The sequence below is a fragment of the Lontra canadensis genome, unplaced genomic scaffold (assembly GCF_010015895.1).
Source record: "Lontra canadensis isolate GAN:19392208 unplaced genomic scaffold, GSC_riverotter_1.0 scaffold48, whole genome shotgun sequence".
NCBI classification, from domain to species: domain Eukaryota; kingdom Metazoa; phylum Chordata; class Mammalia; order Carnivora; family Mustelidae; genus Lontra; species Lontra canadensis.
The window spans coordinates 9,077,364-9,100,666 of record NW_022631042.1 but is presented as its reverse complement, the minus strand read 5'-3'; the positions used below and the strand labels follow the sequence as shown (position 1 = coordinate 9,100,666).

The 23,303-nt window shown below is 41.6% G+C and overlaps 1 protein-coding gene across 1 annotated transcript in view; it reads right to left on the bottom strand.

Moving 5' to 3' along the window:
* The window catches only part of ARMC10 (armadillo repeat containing 10), a 37,354-nt gene that overhangs the window by 11,678 nt on the left and 2,373 nt on the right, over positions 1 to 23,303 (bottom strand). The window contains exon 2 of the mRNA XM_032873300.1: positions 1,795 to 1,943. Coding sequence (XP_032729191.1) covers positions 1,795 to 1,943 — 149 coding nt within the window. The remainder of the gene's footprint in view (positions 1 to 1,794; positions 1,944 to 23,303) is intronic.

Below are 23,303 nucleotides of genomic sequence, written 5' to 3'. Positions count from 1 at the left end.
AGAATTAGAGTTCTACACAATTTGAGAAATGATGCCCAAATTTTCAAAGAAAAAATAATCTAGGGATTTCTCATACTTGGTTCCAACACGACACTACTTTGTGCCTTTGGCCCCAGTATTAAATGATACATTAACCACTTCTTACAAGAAAAGTAAGTTGAGAATTACTCCTGTCAGGATAAAACATGCCCTTCTACGAGGGAAAGAATGAGAGAGTCTCCTGGCGTCATCCACTTTTTATCAACAGCCCCAAACCCTACTCTACTGTCAAGAATGGGCTCAGCAGTGGGACGGAAAGAAACTCCCTGTGCAATCCCAGGTTCTTCCTAATGATCTGTGATTAATAGAAAACAGTTGTTGTTGTTTTTTAAACTATCCTATTAAGGCAGATCAGGGCACTGTAATTTATGACGAGGGGCACAGACTCCATTACCCAGGAAAGCACTTGTTCAGCTAGTGGCTATGGAACCAGTTTCACTGCAGCTCCTCTCTGAGGGATCAAAACTACGGGATCAGAAACCGCTCCAGGGACTCGAATAAATGAGTCACCATCTGCGGTTTTTATTTGCCGGGCACCTCCCCCACTGGGGCAGAGAGAGCACCTCCCCTATCCTGTTTAGTCCCCGAATGTGCTCCCATCCATCCCCGCTGTCCGGCTGTGGGGTGCTCCCATGGGGTCTGGGATGCCACAGAACAGCCCCTGAGCCAAAGGGCTGGCACCTGACTACAGCCGAGCAACTCCGCCATTGGGATCACCGGCACAGGGATGAAGGCTGTGGAGGCCAGAGGCTTTCTCTCCATCCCAGTGACAAAACCGTCTTTGTGGCCAGAGAGATTAAAAAAAAAAACAAACAAACCAAAAACCCCAAACCCAGTACACAAAAAGGAGCAGGGCTAAGCAGAGCCAAAAGATGGAGGGGGTGAGAGTGCTCTGGTCACGCTCTCTGTAACCTTAAACTGTTTTCACTTGCGCCTGAAGCCAGGGCTATTCTTTGATGCTCAAGTTAACCAAGCTCAGTATTTTCCCTTTTTGTTTTAAAATAATGTAAGGTGGGTTCTGTCACTTGCAACGGAAAGAATACGAGTAATCAACAAATATCCTTTAAATCTCCCTATAAATCTCCAGAGCTTTACAGTAAACCTTGCCATGCTGGCAAAAACTTGACTGAAATAGAGTATAAATTCAACATCATTTTTTCATGACAAAGTTATGAAAAGTTCATAATGTTTTCATGACCAAGTCAATGAAATGCATTAGCTGAAAATCATTACACTTAAAAAACAAAAACAAAAACTTTCTCCTTAGAGGTAGTGGGGAGAAGGAAGCATTCCAATTCAGCACTTTAGACCTCGTGTTAAATCTCTACTGGTAGAAGGGTTTACACTGGTCGGCGGTTGTCGATGGTCCTGGCTCCCCCTGCCTTCGAACCCCCCACAAAACCTACATATAACGGAAAGCATGTAGTTCAATGTTAGATGATTTCACTGTTCTCCTGCAACACTGCTGAATTTTAAATAATTAAAAAGGCCACGTAATGCTAAGTGGAGTTTATCACACTTACCACAAATGTGATGCCTGTGACCAACTTCCTAGGGATCTAGAATCCCAGGAATACGAATGTCACTATTCGGCTGTGCTTTTCAGAAATAAACAAACGCTACGTGGTAGGTACATATCCCCACACTGTACAGATAAGGAGAGAGGGGCTCCAGGATTAAATACCTTATCAGGATCACAATTAACTACCAGTGTGTAAGGATGGGGGGGCACCCACTCAGAGACAAGGTACTTACTTGGTTAGCTGAAAAGGCTGCATTGTTACCCAGAGTGACCAAAGCTCTTTCAATAATTATAGGATCATTAGTTGACTCAAGCAGGTAGAGGAGTTTCTGGAGCTGGTCAATGTTGAGGACATCATCATGGGAACCATTGGTTAAGTCTTCTGCAAAAGAACAAAATGATTTAAAATTCATTTAAAATCAATATGAAATTAAAAAAAAGAGCACACAAGTGTGCGAGCGGGATGGGGGTGAAAGGGGGAGGGGCAGAGGGAGAACCTTAAGCAGGCTCCACTCCCAGCATGAGCCTGCCACGGGGCTCTGTCACAGGACCCTGAGCTGCAGTCCAGTCCGGCACTTGACTGACCGAGCCACTCAGATGCCCCTAAAAAAAGTGTTTTTTTAACTTAAAGATTTTATTTGCTTATTTGAGAGAGAGTGAGTGAGCATAAGTGGTGGGGAGGGGCAGAGGGAGAGGGACAAGCAGACTCCTCGCTGAGGGTAAAGCCCAATGTGGGGCTCGATCCCAGGACCCTGAGATCATAACCTGAGCTGAAGGCAGACACTTGACCGATGGAGCCCCCCAGCTGCCCCAGAAGTTTAAGTAATAGAATGCACACTCTGATGCCGGGCACAGTTTAAGCACTTCATATGCTTTATCTCATTTAATCTTCAAGTAACCTTTGGAAGAAGATATTAAAATTCTCAATTTACAGATGGGAAACTGAGGCTTACAGACATTAAGAAATTAGCCAAAGGGGGCACGTAGGTGGCTCACTTGGTTTAAGCATTCGACTTTGATCTCAGCTTAAGTCTTGATTTCAGGGTAGTGAGTTCAAGCCCCACATTGGGCTTCCTGAAACTCAGCATGGAGCCCACTTAAAAAAGAAAAGAAAAAGAAAAAAGAAATGAGCCAATGGTCACTTGATAATTCTCCCTCAGTGAGGCACTGCATACCAGAGCACATTCTTTTCCTTCTTTAAAAATCAGGTACGTGTATCCAATGGACACTTGCCTAGAGGCATACATTACTTAAGGAAAAAGATTTAATTAAGTAAAGCTTTTTGATCATAATTTTTTTAAAGATTTTTATTTATTTATTTGACAGACAGAGATCACAAGTAGGCAGAGAGGCAGGCAGGGGGTTGTGGGGGAAGCAGGCTCCCCGTTGAGCAGAGAGCCCGATGTGGGGCTCGAGCCCAGGACCCTGAGATCATAACCTGAGCTGAAGGCAGAGGCCTTAACCCACTGAGCCACCCAGGCGCCCCGTGATCACAATTTTTGGAGCACCTCAGGCAGGAGAAAAATCTGTGGGAGTCACTCAATCATGTTGCCAGTGTGGCAGTTTTGTTTGGTTTACATGGACATGGCCTGATGACCAGGATACAGTCCTGCTGGGGGCAAGGACAACAGGAAAGCTTCCATTCTGAGTAAAAGCTACAGCAGTCAAATGCTGGATCTGGTCAGTGACTTAGAATTTAGCTCTACCTTAAAAAAAGAAAAAAGAAAAAAGAAAAGAAACAACCTATTTATAGAAATTATCACAGAAAAAATAGGAACTATTTTATAACACCATCATTGTGTTATAAAAATAGAACATGAGTCCTGAAAACTAAAACCATGAATATAAGTTAGTGCACGTGTCCACAGAACACAGCTGGGGCAGGGGCAGCCTACACAATAGGTGCTATAGGAGGTCACATCTGTACCTCTTTTTTTTAAACGATTCTTTATTTATTTGAAAGAGAGAGAGAAACCGTACCTGCACAAGTAAGAGAGAGGGCAGAGGGAGAGAGAGACGGTGAAGCAGGCAGGCTAACGCAGGGCTCAATCCCAGAACCCGGAGATCACGAAGTGAGCCAAAGGCAGACGCTTAACTGACTGAGCCACCTAAGCACCCTGTGCCTTGTCTTTTATATTTTTATTTTTTGAAGATTTTATTTATTTGACAGACAGAGATCACAATCAGGCAGAGAGGCAGGCAGAGAGAGAGGAGGAAGCAGGCTCCCTGCCGAGCAGAGAGCCCGATGCGGGGCTCGATCCCAAGACACCGGGATCATGACCTGAGCCGAAGGCAGAGGCTTAACCCTCTGAGCCACCCAGGCGCCCCTGCCTTGCCTCTTTTAAAACACCTACCAGCGGCGCCTGGGTGGCTCAGTCAGTTAAGCATCTGCCTTCAGCTCAGGTCATGATCCCGGGGTCTCCTGGGATCGAGCCCTCAGTGGGTGTGGGTTCCCTGCTCTTCCCTGTTCGTGCTCTCTGTTGTGATCTGACTAATAAATAAATAAGATCTTTAAAAAAATACATACCAAATTATTAAGGGTAGTTATCTTTGGGTGCTGGATTACGAATGACTTATTTTCTACCCTGTGCTTATGAGCATGTTGATTTTTTTTTTTTTTACAATAAATACGCATTACTCTTGTAATAAAAACAATTACGTATATTGCCTTAAGGATGAATCACAGAAATATATGAGGGAAAGGGCCAAGTAGAGATGGTGGAGATAATAAGTGATATGCTGTCCTGAGAAAGCACGTAAGAAGCCCGTTAGGAACATCTAAAAGCCGAGAGGCCAGAAGTTTTTCACTCTCAAGTTTAATAATTAGGATCTCTGGACTCTGCTTTTACTTCTGAATCCATTACCTGCCTCATGTGTACTTTGTAAAACAGGATTTCACCCCCCAAATATTTGAAAAGTGAAAGAATGACAAAAACAGATTTTAGAAAGGAAAGAATTTGGGGGTTCATCTGAACGCTTTTTATACAGGAGGAAACCAAAGCTAGGACTGTTTAAAGATTTGCCCAAAGCCACACAGGTAGTTAGTAGCAAAAAGCCAGAGAAACGAAAATACAAAGTGCAGGCAAGTCCTTCAACCTCTTTTGGGGTCTCAGCTTTCCTCATCTATTAAAAAAGAGGGGGTGATCTAAGACTATAACTGATTCCAAAGGTGTACCTCTAAAGTTGTGTGATTTTGTACACATATCTGTGGGAGAAAACAAAAATCCTGATTAAAAAGCAGGCAGAACACCTGCACAGACATGTTTCTGAAGTCTATATCCAGATGGCTACAGGCACGTGGAAAGACGCTCAGCACTGTCATCAGGGAAATGCAAACTGCAACCACAGTGAGCTGTTACCTCACACTCCTCGGACTGTCCGTTACCAAAAACACAAATAATAACAAGAGTTGGTGGGGATAGGGAGAAAAGGGAACCCTTCTACACTGCAGGTGGGAACGCAAACTGGTGCAGCCACTCTGGAAAACAGCATGGAGTCTCCTCAAAAAGTTAAAAATAGACCTACCCTACGATCCAGCAACTCCTGGGTTTTTATCTGAAGAAAATGAAAACATTAATTAGAACAGAGACATTATGTACCCCTTTCTTGCAGCATTATTTTGAACAGCCAAGATGTGGAAGCTACCTAAGTGTCCACTGATAGTTGATGAATGGATTAAAAAGAAGTGATGTGTAGATACACACACACACAAACACACAGATACACAATGGAATATTATTTAGCCATAAAAAATATTGAAATTCTGCCATTAGCAACAACAGGGATGGACTGGGAAGGTATTAAGCTAAGTGTAAAGAGCCAGAAAGACAAATACCATATGATTTCACTTATATGTGGAATCTAAGAAACAAAATAAACGAAAACCAGAAACAGACTCATAGATACAAGAAACAAACTGCTCGTTACCAGAGGTGGGAAGGGTTTGGGGGGCAGGTGAAACAGGTGAAGGGGATTAAGAGGTACAAACTTCCAGTGATAAAATAAATAAATCATAGGAATGTATTTTCATCTTTCCCAATGCTCTCAAACAGTCTAAGCTGTTACAGGAATTACAAATTTCTTAATACTGAAGACCAAAAAAAAAAAAAAAAAAAAGACCCAGTCTGGTTCAAGATGGTGACATAGGAAGATCCTGAACTGATCTCTTCACACAGACACCTTCAATCTATTGCTACATCAAGGATAATTCTCTCTGGAAGAAATCCAGAAACGAGAAAAGTTGAGAAAACCCCCCCACTAAAACTGACAGTAGAGGATGAAACACAATCTTGCCATCACCACCTCCCCTGGTGCGGCAACATATAACCCGGCCAGAACTCGCAACTCCCAGCATCTCCCTGAAGAGCAAAGGCTTTGGACCCCACACCCTATCTTCCAATTTTTAATACTTCTAGCTGAGACACGGGCTTCCAAAATACCTGGCTCTGAAAGCCAACGAAACTTGCATCCATTACACCCACCAGGCTACAGCAAATTAAGAGAGCGTTTTTAAAGGGCTTGCACATACTAACCATGGCTTAACCCCCTACGGCCAGCAGAGGCAGTAGACTGGCACCAGTCTTTCCATCAAAGAGGCCTATTTACTTATCTTAATAACTGCAAGGCAGCTTGAGGGGCAGACTTCCCTTTGAACAAACGACAAGGGGCTGACAGCAATACTCTCCAGAGATGGGAAGGCTGGATGGTCCCATCTTTGCACTCTCCCCGTGCCTCGCTCTAGGATGCTGGATTTCCCAGAAAGGAGTCTGCACACATGTCTGGCACCCTGGTTTTTGTGGCTGCTGCCCAAGAGATGCCCCTTGATCACCTGGATCTAGTGGCTAGGAGGACCCACAGGTTCCGTGGGATGGTAGCAAACAAAGAAACAGTTCAAAACTAGCTATCACCCCAGGGCTCAGTACAGAAAGATCAAACACCCATCTCTGTCTTCCACTGGCAGGTGTACTTCCATACTGTCAAAGCTGCTACCTGAAGGTTTGGCTTCTACTCAGCCTGTATCTAAGCACTGAATGAGATCCTTCCCTTTGGGACACAGACAGGGCTTGGTATACTCTCAACTACCATGAGCTGTTAGAAACAGGCTGCTTGAACAATCTACAAAGCTTGGAGAGACAACCAAGACCTGGGCACAGTTGAACAGTAAGATTCATTTCCTACATGAGATCACTCCTTTAAGACTGGGACAGAAAATCAAAGAAAGTGCCAAGCAGAAGTCACAGAGCTGAAGAATATAATAACTGAACTGAAAACAACAACAAAAACAAACTACTAGAGGGATTCAATTACAGACTAGAGGAAGGAGAAGACAGGATCAGTGGACTAGAAGACAGGGCAGGAGAACTCATCCAGTCAGAGCAGGAAAATAAAAATGAAGATAGTTTAGAGGACCTTCTCTCTCTCTCAGACAAATCTTAAAAAAAAAAAAAAAAAAGATTTTTAAAAAAGGTTTCATTTATTTGTCTGCGAGAGAAAAAGTGAAAACGAGTGTGCACACACAAGAGGCAGCAGCAGAGGGAGAGGGAGAAGCAGGCTCTCTGCTGAACAGGGAGCCTGATGCGGGACATGATCCCAAGACCCTGGGATCATGACCTGAGCCGAAGGGTAATGCTTAACTGAGCCATCCAGGCGCCCCTAAATAAATAACATCTTTTAAAAAAAAGTCAAAAGCTAAACTCAAGGAGAAAATCTTACAAGCAGCAAGAGAAAAGTAACTCATTACATAAGACCATGAGCAGATTTTTTAGCCAAAACTTTGGAGGCCAGAAGAGAGTGTCACAATATATTCAAAGTGCTTAAAGAAAAAAAAAAAAAAAACCTGTTAACCAAGAAAAATCTAACTTGGCAAAATTGTCCTTCATAAATAGAGAGAGAGAATTTTCCAGACAAGCAAGAACTGAAGGAGTTCAGCACCTCTAGCCTGGTCTTACAAGAAACGTTAAAGGAATTTCCTGAAGCTGAAACAAAGGGTGCTAATTAGTAGCAGGAAAATACATACATGTATAAATCTTGCTGGTAAAGATACATAGTTATATTCTGAATAATGTAATGGTGGTGGGCAAATCACTTATCTTACAAATCCAGTATGAAAGCTAAAAGTCATAGTAAAAATAACTATCAGTACAATAATTTAAGGGATACAGAAGACAAAGACATAAATTGTGATACCAGAAACATAAACTGTGTGTATATGGCGGGGGGGGCGGGTAAGAACGTACAGCTTAATGCATTCAAATTCTAGTTATTATCAACTTAAGACAGACTGTTATGATTTAGGTAAGCCTCATGGTAACCACAAAGCAAAAATGTATGGTAGATAAAGAAACATTAAAGGTAAAGGAATCTAAACCTACCGCTACAGAAAATCATCACACCACAAAGAGAGTAAGAAAAGAAATGCACAAAGGAAATACAGCCAGCCAGAAAACTATTAACAAAATGGCATTAAATCCATACCTAATGAAAATTTTTTTTTAATTTTAATTTTTATGTTTTTTAAAGATTTTATTTATTTATTTGACAGACAGAGATCACAAGTAGGCAGAGAAGCAGGCAGAGAGAGAGAGGAGGAAGCAGGCTCCCTGGTGAGCAGAGAGCCCGATGTGGGGCTTGATCCCAGGACTCTGGGATCATGACCTGAGCCGAAGGCAGAGGCTTTAACCCACTGAGCCACCCAGGTGCCCCTGAAAATTATTTTAAATGTAAATGGCCTCAAGCCTCCAATCAAAAAGCTTAGAGTGGCCCAAAGGATAAAAACGAAAACAAAAACTGGAGGAGAGAGTCAACATGGTAGAGGAGTAGCAGACTAAGACGACATCAGGTCGCAGGAGTTCAGGTAGATACTTACCAAAGCATTCCGAACACCTATAAACCCAACAGGAGACCGAAGAGAACAGGAGCAGCAATTCTAGAAACAGAAAATCTGCCACTTTCTGAAACATAGGACGTGTGGAGAAGTGAATCTGAAGCGACAGGAAGACAGACCGTGGTGGGAGGGGCCAGCTCCCGTTAAGCGGCGGAGCAACAGAGCAAAAAATCCAAACTTTTAGAAGTCTGCTTCTAGAAGTTTGGGGGGACTGGGGGACATCGCTCCAGAGGCTAAGCAGGGGTGGAGCCCTTGTGGGGGTAGTGTGGTCTCAGGTCACGGGGGGTCACAGAAGGATCTGGGGTGTCTTGAGTGCAGCAGAGCTCACAGGTATCAGAGCGGGGAAGTCAGCTACAGAAACAGAGCTGGGGAATGAGCTCTCAGCTCAGCGTTACCTTAAACTGTGATCTATGCCACAGTCAGACCACTGCTCTTTGGGCAGGGACTCCACAAGTGGCAGATCCGGGGAGACCCACCTTACTCTGCCAGAAGAGCAGCACAGCAGGAATTTGCTGGGTTCAGAGACGCCAAATGGGGCTGTGTGCCAGAGACAGAAATGCCGGGTCACAGGCTGGGTGAGCTCCAAGCACAGCCAGAGACCAGGGAGACAGGAGTGATTGACTGCTTTTCTCTGAGGGCGCACTGAGGAGTGGGGCCCCGAGCTCTTGGCTCCTCCTGCCTGGAGACTGAGAAGCCACCATTTTCATTCTTGTCCTCCAGAGCTCTAGGGAAAGCATTCAGGGAACAAAAGTGCCCCGAGAGCGAACCCGAGCAGAGCAGATTATATAGCCCAGCCCCCGCAAGGGCAGCGCAATTCCGCCTCGGGCAAAGACTTTTGAGAATCACTGCAACAGACCCCTCCCCCAGAAGATCAGCAAGAACATCCAGCCAAGACCAAGTTCACCAATCAAGGAGAACAGCGGAATTCCAGAGGAGGGGAAAGCAAAGCACGGAACTCATGGCTTTCTCCCCATGATTCTTTAGTCTTGCAAAGTTATTAAAACAATTTTTTTTAAATTTTATTTATCTATTTGACAGACAGAGATCACAAGCAGGTAGAGAGGCAGGCAGAGAGAGAGGGAAGGAAGCATGCTCCCCGCTGAGCAGAGAGCCCGATATGGGGCTTGATCCCAGGACCCTGGGATCATGAACCTGAGCTGAAGGCAGAGGCCTTAACCCACTGAGCCACCCAGGAACCCCAATTAAATTTTTTTAATTTTATTTTTTTCTTATTCTATTTTTAACTTTTCCTCTTTCCTTTTTAAAATTTTTAAACTAGTTTATCTTAACAATACCTTTCTTAAAAGAAACTTTTAAAATCTTCACTATTATGTTTTATCCTTCATTGTATCTAACTTTATTTTAGTAGACATATAGGATGTTGTCTTCTGAAAAATTTTGGGATACAATTTCTTCTAATAGATCAAAATATACCCTAAATCTAGCACAGGGCTTTGTTCTAGTCTCCAGCCTGAGCAAATTCTCTCCACTTTCTTTTTCTTTTTCCAAGCGACTTATCTTATCAATTACTTTTTAAGAAGTTTTTCTTTTTAATTTTTCATCTTTACAGTCATATTCCATCCCTTCATCATGTTTACCCTTATTTTTGTATATATATGTGTTTTCCTTTCTTTAAATAAAATTTTGGGAGGTAGTTTCTTCTAAGAGACTAAAACACACCTAAAATCAAGTCGATGGCTCTGTTCTATTCAACAGTCTTTTATATATATATATATATATATATATATATATATATAATTTTTCAATATTCTAAAAAATTTCTTTTTACCCCCCTTTCTTCTCCTCCCAATTAGGGATCTCTTCTGATTTGGTTAGCATACATTTTTCTAAGGTCTTTGCCACCCTTTCAGTATTTTATTCTCTTTTTTTTTTTTTTTTTTAAGATTTATTTATTTGAGAGAGAGAAGGAATGATAGCATGAGAAGAGAGAGGTCAGAGGGAGAAACGGACTCCCTGCCTAGCAGGGAGCCCAATGTGGGACTCAATCCTGGGACTCCAGGATCATGACCTGAGCCGAAGGCAGTTGCTTAACCAACTGAGCCACTCAGGCGCCCCAGTATTTTATTCTCTTGTTCATATAGTCTTATCTGGATAAAATGACAAGGCGGAAAAGCCACACACACAAAAAAGAACAAGAGGCAGTACTGACGGCTAGGAAACTAATCAATAAGGACATTGGTAATATGTTAGATTCAGAGTTCAGAATGATGATTCTCAAGGTGCTAGTCGGGCTTGAAAAAGGCATGGAAGATATTAGAGAAACCCTGTCTGGAGAAATAAAAGCCCTTTCTGGAGAAGTTAAAGAACTAAAATCTAACCAAGCTGAAATCAAAAAAGCTATTAATGAGGTATACTCAAGAATGGAGGCTTTTGGGGCGCCTGGGTGGCTCACTGGGTTAAACCTCTGCCTTAGGCTCCGGTCATGATCCCAGGCTCCTGGGATCAAGCCCCGCATCAGGCTCTCTTTTTAGCAGGGAGCCTGCTTCTCCATCTCTCTCTGCCTGCTTCTCTGCCTACTTGTGATCTCTCTCTCTCTCAGGTGAATAAATAAGAGCTTTAAAAAAAAAAAAAAGAATGGAGGTTGTTACTGTTAGGATAAATGAGGCAGACGAGAGAATTAGTGATATAGAAGACCAAATGATGGAGAATAAAGAAGCTTAGCAAGAGAGACAAACAACTACTGGACCACGAGGGGAGAATGTGAAAGATAAGTGATACCATAAGATGAAACAATATTAGAATAACTGGGATTCCAGAAGAAGGAAAAAGAGAGATGGGGCAGAACGTATATTGGAGCGAATCATAGTAGAGAATTTCCCTAATATGGTAAAAGGAACAAGCATCAAAATCCAGGAGGCACAGAGAACCCCCCTCAAAATCAGTAATAGGTCCACATCTCGTCATCTAATAGTAAAACTCACAAGTCTTAGTGACAAAGAGAAAATCCTGAAAGCAGCCGGAGACAAGAAGTCTGTAACATACAATGGTAAAAATATTAGACTGGCAGCAGACTTATCCACAGAGACCTGGCAGGCCAGAAAGAACTGGCATGATATATTCAGAGCACTAAATGAGTAAAACATGCATCCAAGAATACTATATCCAGCTGGGCTATCACTGAAAATAGAAGGAGAGATAAAAAGCTTCCAGGACAAACAAAAACTAAAAGAATTTGTAAATACCAAACCAGCCCTACAGAAAGTATTGAAAGGGGTCTTTTAAGCGAAGAGAGAGCCTAAAAGTAGTAGACCAGAAAGGAACTGAGACAATACACAGTAACAGTCACCTTACAGGCAATACAATGGCACTAAATTCATATCTCTCAATACTTACCCTGTATGTAAATGGGCTAAATGCCCCAATCAAAAGACACAGGGTATCAGAATGGATTAAAAAACCAAACCCATCAATATGTTGTCTATAAGAAACTCATTTTAGACCCAAAGACACCTACAGATTTAAAGTGAGAGGTGGAAAACAATTTACCATGCTAATGGACATCAAAAGAAAGCTGGGGTGGCAATCCTTATTTCAGATCAATTAGATTTGAAGCCAAAGACTATAATAAGAGATGAGGAAGGACACTATAACATACTCAAAGGGTCTGTCCAACAAAAAGATTTAACAATTTTAAATATCTATGCCCCTAACACGGGAGCAGCCAACTATATAAACCAATTAACAAAATCAAAGAAACACATCAACAATAATACAATAATAGTAGGGGACTTAACACCCCCCCCCTCACTGAAATGGACAGATCATCCAAGCAAAAGATCAACAAGGAAATAAAGGCCTTAAATGACACACTGGACCAGCTGGACATCACAGCTCTATTCAGAAATTCCATTTCAAAGCAAGAGAATATACATTTTTCTCTAGTGGACATGGAACATTCCCCACAGTAGATCACCTCCTGGGTCACAAAATAGGTCTCAACGGGTACCAAAAGATTGGGACCATTCCCTGCATATTTCCAGATCACAATGCTCTGAAACTAGAACTCAATCACAAGAGGAAAGTTGGAAAGAACTCAAATACATGGAGGCTAAAGAGCATCCTACTAAAGAATGAATGGGTCAACAAGGAAATTAAAGGAGGACTGAAAAAATTCATGGAAACAAATGATAAGGAAAACACAACTGTACAAAAATCTGTGGGGACACAGGAAAGGCAGTCTTGAGAGAAAAGTATATAGCAATACAAGCCTTTTTCAAGAAACAAGAAAGGTCTCAAGTACATAACCCAACCCTACACCTAAAGCAGCTGGAGAAAGAACAACAAAGAAAGCCTAAACCCAGCAGAAGAGAAATAATAAAGAGCAGAGCAGAAATCAATGAAACAGAAACCAAAAAAGCATCAGAACAAATCAATGAAACTAGGAGTTGGTTCTTTGAAACAATTAATAAGATGGATAAACCCCTGGCCAGACTTATCCATTAAAAAAGAGAAAGGATGCAAATAAAATCATGAATGAAAGAGGAGAAATCACAACCAACACCAAAGAAATACAAACAATTACAAGAACATATTATGAGCAACTAAACACCAGCAAATTTGATAATCTGGAAGAAATGGATGCATTCCTAGAGACTATAACTACCAAAACTGAACCAGGAAGAAATAGAAAACCTGAACAGACCCATAACCAGTAAGGAGATTAAAGCAGTCGTCAGTCTCCCAACAGGGACACCTGGGTGGCTCAGTGGGTTAAGCCTTTGCCTTCGGCTCAGGTCATGATTTCAGGGTCCTGGGATCGAGCCCCGCATGGGGGCGGGGGGAGGGTGTCTGCTCAGCAGGGAGCCTACTTTCCCCTCTCTCTCTGCCTGCTTGTGATCTCTTGCTCTCTGTCAAATAAATAAAATTAAAAAAAAAAAAAAAATCTCCCAGAAAACAAGAGCCCAGGGCCAGACAGCTTCCCAGGGGAATTCTATCAAACATTTAAAGAAGAATTAATTCCTATTCTCCTGAAACTGTTCCAAAAAATAGAAATGGAAGGAAAACTTCCAAACTAATTTTATGAGGCCAACATTACCTTGATCCCAAAACCAGACAAACACTGCATCAAAAAAGAGAATTACAGACCAATATACTTGATGAACACAGATGTGAAAATTCTCACCAAAACACGAACCAATAGGATCTAATAGTACATTAAAAGGATTATTCACCACAACCCCACAATCCCACAAAGCGGGATTTATTCCAGGGCTGCAAGGTTGGTTCAACATCCGCAAATCAGTCAGCGTGATACAGTACATTAATAAAAGAAAAAACAAGAACCTTATGATACTCTCAATAGATGCTGAGAAACCATTTGACAAAATACAGCATCCTTTCTTGACCAAAACTCTTCAGAGTGTAGGGATAGAGTGTACATACCTCAATATCACCAAAGCCATCTGGAAAAACCCACAGCGAGTATCATTCTCAATGGAGAAAAACTAAGAGCTTTTCTGCTAAGGTCAGGAACACGGCAGGATGCCCACTATCACCACTACTATTCAACATAGTACTAGAAGTCCTAGCCTCGGCAATCAGACAACAAAAAGAAATTAAAGGCATCCAAATCGGCAAAGAAGTCAAACTATCATTCTTTGCAGATGATATGATACTTTATGTGGAAAATCCAAAAGACTCCACTCCAAATCTGCTAGAACTTGTACAGGAATTCAGTAACGTGTCAGGATATAAAATCAATACACAGAAATCAGTTGGATTTCTATACACCAACAAGACAGAAGAAAGAGAAATTAAGGAGTCGATCCCATTTACAATTGCACCCAAAACCATAAGATACCTAGGAATAAACCTAACCAAAGAAGCAAACAATCTGTACTCAGAAAATGATAAAGCACTCAAGAAAGAAATTGAGGAAGACACAAAGAAATGGAAAAATGTTCCATGCTCATGGATTAGAAGAACAAATATTGTGAAAATGTCTCTGCTTCCTAAAGCAATCTACATATTTAATGCAATTCCTATCAAAATACCATCTATTTTTTTCCAAAGAAATGGAACAAATAATCCTAAAATTTATATAGAACTAGGAAAGACCCCGAATAGCCAGAGGAATGTTGAAAAAGAAAGTCAAAGTTGGTGGCATTACAATTCAAGACTTCAAGCTCTATTACAAAGCTGCAATCACCATGACAGCATGGTACTCACACAAAAACAGACACATAGATCAATGGAACAGAATAGAGAGCCCAGAAATAGACCCTCAACTCTACGGTCAACTAATCTTTGACAAAATAGGAAAGAATGTACAATGGAAAAGACAGTCTCTTCAACAAGTGTTGTTGGGAAAATTGGACGGCCACATGCAGAAAAATGAAACTGGATCATTTCCTTACACCACACATGAAAACAGACTCCAAATGGATGAAAGACCTCAATGTGAGACAGAATTCCATCAAAATCCTTGAGAACATAGGCAACAACCTCTTTGACCTCAGCCGTATCAACTTTTTCCTAGAAACATTGCCAAAGGCAAGGGAAGTAAGGGCAAAAATGAACTATTAGGACTTCATCGAGATTAAAAACCTTTGCACAGGGACGCCTGGGTGGCTCACTGGGTTGGGCCTCTGCCTTCGGCTCAGGTCATGATCTCAGGGTCCTGGGATCAAGCCCCACATTGGGCTCTCTGCTCAGCAGGGAACCTGCTTCCCCCTCTCTCTCTGCCAGCCTCTCTGCCTACTTGTGATCTCTCTCTGTCAAATAAATTAAAAATCTTAAAAAAAAAAAAAAAAAGCTTTTGCACAGTAAAGGAAACAGTCAACAAAACCAAAAGACACATGGCAGAAAGGGAGAAGATCTTTGCAAAACGACGTATCAGATAAAGGGCTAGTATCCAAACTCTATAAAGAACTTATCAAACTCAAACAAATAATCCAATCAAGAAATGGGCAGAGGGGGCACCTGGTGGCTCAGTGGTTTAAAGCCTCTCCCTTTGGCTCAGGTCATGATCTCGGGGTCCTGGGATAGAGCTCCGCGTCTGGCTCTCTGCTCGGCAGGGAGCCTGCTTCCCTTCCTCTCTCTCTGCCTGCCTCCTCGCCTACTTGTGATCTCTGTCAAATAGATAGATAAAATCTTAAAAAAAAAAAAAAAAAGAAATGTGCAGAGGACATGAACAGACATTTCTGCAAAGACAACATCCAGATGGCCAACAGACACATGAAAAAGTGCTCTACATCACTCAGCATCAGGGAAATACAAATCAAAACCACAATGAGATACCACCTCACACCAGTCAGAACCGCTAAAATGAACAAGTCAGGGAATGACAGATGCTGGAAAGGATGCGGAGAAAAGGGAACCCTCCTATACTGTTGGTGGGAATGCAAGCTGGTGCAGCCACTGTGGAAAACAGCATGGAGGTTCCTCAAAAAGTTGAAAGTAGAGCTACCCTACAACCCAGCAATCACACTACTGGGTATTTACCTTAAAGATACAAAAGTAACAATCCGAAAGGGCACATGCACCCCAATTTTATAGCAGCAATGTCCACAATAGCCAAACTATGGAAAGAACCTAGATGTCCATCAACAGATAACTGGATAAAGAAAATGTGGTGTATATATATAATGGAATACTATGCAGCTATCAAAAGAAATGAAATCTTGCCATTTGCAATGACGTGGATAGAACTAGAGGGTATTACGCTGAGCTAAATAAGTTAATCAGAGAAAGACAATTATAACATGATCTCCCTGATATGAGGAATTTGAGAGGCAAAGTGGGGGGTTTGGGGGGCAGGGAAGAAAAAAAAATGAAACAAGATGGGATTGGGAGGGAGACAAACCTTAAGAGACTCAATCTCACTAAAGAAATTGAGGGTTGCCGGAGGTGGGGAGCGGTACGGAGAGGGTCGTTGGGTTATGGGCACTGGGGAGGGTATGTACTATGTATGGTGAGTGTTGTGAAGTGTGTAAGCCTGACGATTCACAAACCTGTACCCCTGGGGCAAATAATACATTATATATTAATTAAAAAAAATAAACCAAAACCAAAACCAAAACAAGACCCAATTCACATTCTGATTCTGGTCACCCATTCTAACATAGAGTGAGTTTTTCCGAAGAACTAAGCAATTCCTGGACACCAGCAGGTTCTACAATTCAATTCAACTTAGACACTTTCTACCTGCATCAGACCCCACAGGTTATGGGCTCAGTCCTCAAAGACTGCCCCCACCCCCGACCATTTCCGATGCCAGGAGCAAGCCCAAGTTATCACCGGTGCTCCTCTTTTAAAATTTTTTTTTTAAAGATTATTTATTTATTTGATATATATATAGAGAGAGAGAGACAGCAAAGAGAGAGACAGCAAAAGATGGAACACAAGCAGGGGCAGTGGGAGAGGGAGAAGCAGGTTTCCTGCTCAGCAGGGAGCCCAAAGCGGGGCTTGAACCCAGGACCCTGGGATCATGACCTTAGCTGAAGGCAGACACTTAACAACTGAGCAACCGAGGCGCCCCATCACCGGTGCTTCTGGTCAGAGATTCACCAACCCCACTTTGGGTCCAATTAATTTGCTAGAGCCGCTCACAGAACTCAGAGAAAATTTTGCTTATCAAGTTTATTGCCCTCTAATCCCGTTTGCCTCCCTTGTAACAAGACCCCATCCTTAACAGGGCTTTCCAAAAGCTCCATTAGCATAACAAAAGACACATTTATAGCTCACAGCACTTAGAAGATTCTGAGGGTTTTAGGAGGTTTGTGCCAGAAATGGGGATGAAGAGTAAATATTTCTTTTTCAAAATCACAGTATTAGACTAACTATACACTGCCAAGAAACTCATTGCGGCTTTATGGATACACACACAGAAGGAAAGAGAAAGGAGAGAAAATGATATTCCATGCAAATGGAAGCTTTAAAAAAGCTGGGGCAGCCGCACTTACATCAGACGAAAGACTTCAAAACAAGGACTGTAATAAGAGACAAAGAAGATAATTATATAATGATAAAAGGAGAGCACATAACATTTGTAAATACATAAGCACCCAACAAAGAAGCACCTTATAAAGCAAAAATAATCCGACTCAAAGGGAGAGACAGACTGCAGTACAATAGCAGGAGACCTCAATACTCCAGTGTTACCGATGGACACGTCACCCAGACAGAAAATTGATAAGGAAACATTGGCCATGTTAGACCAGATGAACTTAACAGACATCTACAGAACATTCAAAAGCAAAACAGATGTTCTTCTTAAGCACACATGGAACTCTCTCCAGGATAAATCACATGAGGCAACGAAGTAAGTCTTCATAAATCTAAGAAGACTGAATTGTAAGGGCCTTTTCAGCCAGAGCGGGCCCCAGCCCATTTTGCCATCTTTTTGTTTATGCAGTAAAACTTAAATTGACCCTGCCCCCCCCCCCAACTTACTTAAAAGCAAGTCCGAGGAAACCAGTCCCAGGTGACCGCCCAAATTCGAGGGTGGGTCAGGTCAGGTGGAGACATTCAATCAGTGGGGGGGCACATACTGTCTCCTAGCTACCAAGGTGGTGGGCTGGGTTGCATAGCTACTATGGGGTGAATTGTAATTCAATTAGCCACCTGTGTGTGGCCAGGCCCAACCACTTGGCCTTTGCTCTACAATAGTCTGGAAAGCAGGGAGGGGCGTGCGCCCCGGAGGGCTGGTTTGATTCTTGATGCTTGGTGCTAAATAAAGCTTTGCTTGACCTTCGCTTTGTATCAGTCTCGCTCCTTTAATCATGGACCCATTATTGGGGGACCCAACAGAATTAATATACAAACTTGTCAACTCTAAGGTAGCGAACTAGAAATGAACTACAAGAAGAAAAATGGAAAATTCACAAATATGTAGAGATTAAACATGCTACGGAACAACTAGTGAATCAAAGAAGAAATCAAAAGAGGGGAAAATAATATCGAGAAAAAATAAAGATAGAAATACTGATGAGGGAACAGAAGGCTGGCGGAGGACAGAGCAGAAGCTGACATCATGCAACCTTCCCCCACCCCCACTCCTGAGTGGGACATATGTGACATTCTTTAGGAATCTCCCAACTACTTTAAGGTTAATACCTTGCTAAGAAAGGAAAAACGACCTTGACAATGGCAAGGCCTCTGGTATCTGGTATCCTGTAGGTCTTTAGCATATGAAAGTTCTACGGAAACCTCCCTTTTTCCTTACCTCCCCCAACACCATCGTACTTAACCTGGCACCCCTCACAACCCCGGGGCAGCAGCTCTTTCTGCCCACAGGTCCTGTCCCCGTGCTTTAATAAACCACCATTTTGTACCAAAGACATCTCAAGAATTCTTCCCTGGTCGTGGGCTCTGGACTCCACCCCACTGAACCTCACCTATATTCTAAAACTTCATCAGCACAACATACCAAAACTTATGGAATGAAGCAAAAAGAGTCCTAATAGGGAAGTACAGAGTGCTAAGTGTTTATGTGAAGAAATTAGAAAGATTTCAAATAGATAACCTAACTTTACACCTCAAGGACCCATAAAAAGAACAAAGCCCAATGTTAGAAGGAAGGAAATAACAAAGAGCAGAGCAGAAATAAATGAGAGTAGGAAGACAATGGAAAGATCAATGAAAATAAGAACTGGTTTACTGAAAAGAGGAACAAAATAGGCAAACCAGTGGCTACACTTACCAAGAAAACAGAGAGAGAGTGGCTTCATTTACCAATGAAATGAAAAAGGAACACTACAATTAATATCACAAAAATACAAAGAAAAAAAATGATGGATCATAAGAGGGTATTAGGAACAATTATATGCCAACAACTGGACAATCTAGAAGAAATGGAAAAATTCCTAGAAATATAAAATCTACAAAAAATGAACTGAAGAAACAAAAAATCTTATCACACCAGTTACTAGTAAGGAGATTGAATCAGTAATCAACAAAGTCCCAACAAACAGAAGTCCAAGACCGCAGGGCTTCACTAATTAATTCTACCAAAGTCTTCGCAGAAGAATACCAATCCTCAAACTCTCCCTAAAGCAGAAGAGGAGGGAACACTTCTAAACCCATTTTACAAAGCCCTATTACCTGGATACCAAAATCAGACAAGGACTGCCACAAGAAAGAAAATTACAAGCCAAAATCCATGATGAATACAGATGTAAAAAGCCTCAACAAAATATGAGCAAACAAAACATTAGAAAGTCATACGCCAAGATCAAGTGGAATGTACCCCAGGATGCAAAGATGGCTCAACAGCGGCAAATCAATCAGTATGACACACCGCCGTAACGAAATGGAAGGATAAAAATCATACCATCTCAACAGATGCAGAAAGAGCATTGGACCGTATCCAACATCCATTCATGATAAAAACTCTCAACACTAAGAGGGTAGAGAGGGACTGTACCTCAACGTTATCAAGGCCATTTAGGACAAAGTCACAGCTAACATCATACTCAGTGGTGAACGACTGAGTGAGAGCTTTTCTTCTAACACCAAGAACAAGAGAAGGATGTCCACTGTATTTATTCAACACAGTACTCGAGGTCTTGGCTAGGGCAATTAGACAACAAAAAGAGATAAAAGCCATCCCATCAGAAAGAAAAAGTAAAACTATTTGCCGACGACATTATATAGAGAAATCCCTCAAGACTGCACCAAAAAGCTGCGAATACACAGGCTCAGGAAAATTGCAGGATACAAAATCAATATAAGAAAATGAGTTGCATCTCTATATGCTAATAACAAACTATGAGAAGGAGAGATTAAGAAAATAACTCCAAGAAGAAAAAAAAAAAAGAAAACAACTCCATTTACATTTACATCAAAGAGAACAAAATACCTAGGGATTAATTAAACCAAGGAGGTATACAGACCCGTCCACAGAATACTGTTAAGGCGCTGATGAAAGAAATTGAAGAAAATACAGATAAAGAGGAAGCTATTCAAGATCATTGACAGGAAGAACTAATAAAATGTCCATATTACCCAAAGCCATTTACAGATCCAATGCAATCCCTACCAAAATTCCAATGTCTTTTTCACAGATATAGAATAAACAATCCTAAAATTTGTATGGAATGAGAAAAGACCCCAAATGGCCAAAGCAATCTTGAGAACAAAGCTGGAAGCATTGCGGTCCCTGACTTCAAAATACATTACAAAGTTACAGTAATCAAAACTGTATAATATTGGCATAAAAACAGACACACAGATCAATTGAACAGGACAGCCCAGAAATAAACCTATGCATTTACAGTCAATTAATTTATGACAAAGCACCCAAAGAAATACAATGGGGAAAAGATAGTGGCTCAGATGTGGAAACAGGCAGAAGAAAAATTATTAATTTCCTTACCCACTGACAAGCCCTTGAAACTGGCAAAGTGACATTCCTCTAGGGACTCAACTGCCTTCCCCTTAACACTTTGCTAAGGGCAAAGGGCAATCCTGGCCTGACTGACCCCTACCCCCGACCAGGATCCTGTAAGTTCTACTCTAACAATTCATTTGGAAACTATCTCTAAACCCTCCAAGACAGTGTTGACAATGATTCCCAAGCACAGGGCCCACTGATACACATCTAAAGGGTCTCAGGAAAAGGTTTCATTCACGGTAATGAATAACCTTTTGCCCAACAACAGCTAGCCCCTCAAGGTCCTGGAAACCTTGCTTCCAAAATTCCTTAGACACTTATGCCATCATCCCTGATCCCCTTCCAACTTGCAAGCGTATAATGGACCACTCCGCACAGTCCCGGGGCAGCAGCTCTTTCTGTCCATGGGTCCTGTCCCAGGGCTTTAATAAACCACCATTTTGCACCAAAGATGTCTCAAGAATTCTTTCTTGGTCATTGGCTCTGGACCTCACCCCACCGAACCTCACTTATATTCTAAGACTTCATCAGCTCCAGGAAATGGTGCTGGGAAACCTGGACAGCCACATAAAAAGATGAAACTGGGCCACTCTTGTATCAGACACAAAAATCAACTTATAATAAAGTCTTGAACATAAGACTTCAAACCATCAAACTCCCAGAAGAACATGTAGGCAGTAAGCTCCTTGACATAGGTCTTTGCATGATTTTTCAGATTTGACACCAAATCCAAAAGCAACGAAAATAAACAAGTGGACTATCAGATTTTAAATCTTCTGCATAGCAAAGGAAACCATCAATAAAATGAAAAGGCAACCTATGGAATGGGAGAAAATATCCCCCATTTATCTGATAAACAGTTAATATCCAAAATATATAAAGAACTCACGCAACTCAATGGGAAAAAACCCAAGTAATCATTAAAAAAAATAAGCAGAGGATCTGAACAGCCATTTTTTCCAAAGACATGTAAGTGGCCAACAGATATGTGAAATAGTGCTCAACATCTGTAATCATCAGTAACATACAAATCAAAACCACAATGAGGTATCACCTCACACCTGTTAGAATGCCAGTATCAAAAAGATAAGAGGGGACGCCTGGGTGGCTCAGTTGGTTAAGCAGCTGCCTTCGACTCAGGTCATGATCCCAGTGTCCTGGGATCGAGTCCCGCATAGGGCTCATTGCTCGTCAGGGAGCCTGCTTCTCCCTCTGCCTCTGCCTGCCATTCTGTCTGCCTGTGCTCCATCTCTCTCCCTCTCTCTCTGACAAACAAATAAATAAAATCTTTAAAAAAAAAAAAAAAAGAAAAGAAATTAAAAAAAAAACAAAAAGATAAGAGATAACAAGTGTTGGTGAGGATGTAGAGAAAAGGGAACCTTGGTCCACTGCTGGAGACTATGTAAATTGGTGCGGCCACTATGGAACAGTTTGGAGGTTCCTCAACATTAAGAATATAACTAGCATGCAGATCTAGCAATTTAACTTCTGGGTATTTATGTGAAGAAAAAGAATCACTACCTTGAAAAGACATATGCATCCCCATGTTCACTGCAACATTATTTATAACAGGAAAACACAGAAACAACCTCAGTGTTCATTGATAGATGAATGGATAAAGAAAATGTGGTCTATATATATATAGGAAAACTGAAATAGTGGAATATTACTCAGCCATAACAAGAAGGAAATCCTGCCATTTGCAACAACCCGGGTAAACACTGAGGGCATTATTCTCAGTGAAACAAGTCAGACAGGAAAGAAAAAACAAATACGACATAATCTCACTTATATGTCGAATCTAAATTGACTGGGGATGCCAGAGGCAGGCGAAGGGGCAGTGTAAAATGGATGAGAGTGATGAGAAGAACAAGTTTAAAGATATGAAAATATTGGGAAAGTAATGTACAGCTTGATGACTATAGTTAGCAAACAATACTGTATTATGTATTTGAAAGTTGCTGAGAGTAAATCTTAGAAGTTCTCATCACAACAAAAAATCTGTGCCTATGAAGTGAGAGATGTCAACTAAACTTTTCATGATGATTATTCTGCAATATGTACAGATACCTGAACCAACTATATCAAATCAAACCAAATATATATTACATATATTTGATATCAAATATATACATAGCCACATATCATATTGTATACCTACCATTAATACAATATTTTATGTCAATTTTATCTCAAGTACAACAAAAAAGATCATCTTCAGAAATCTAAAGATGATGCTGAAAAAAATGGACACTTGTCAAGTCTTCTTCAAAGATAAAGGGGTGGGGCGCCTGGGTGGCTCAGTGGGTTAGGCCTCAGCCTTGGGCTCTGGTCATGATCTCAGGGTCCTGGGATCGAGCCCCGCATTGGGCTCTCTGCTTCATGGGGATCCTGCTTCCCCCCACTTTCCCAACCCCTCTCTGCTCCACGGGGAGCCTTCTTTTCCCGCCCACCCCCACCCCCGCCTCTCTGCCTACTTGTGATTTCTGTCAAATAAATAAATA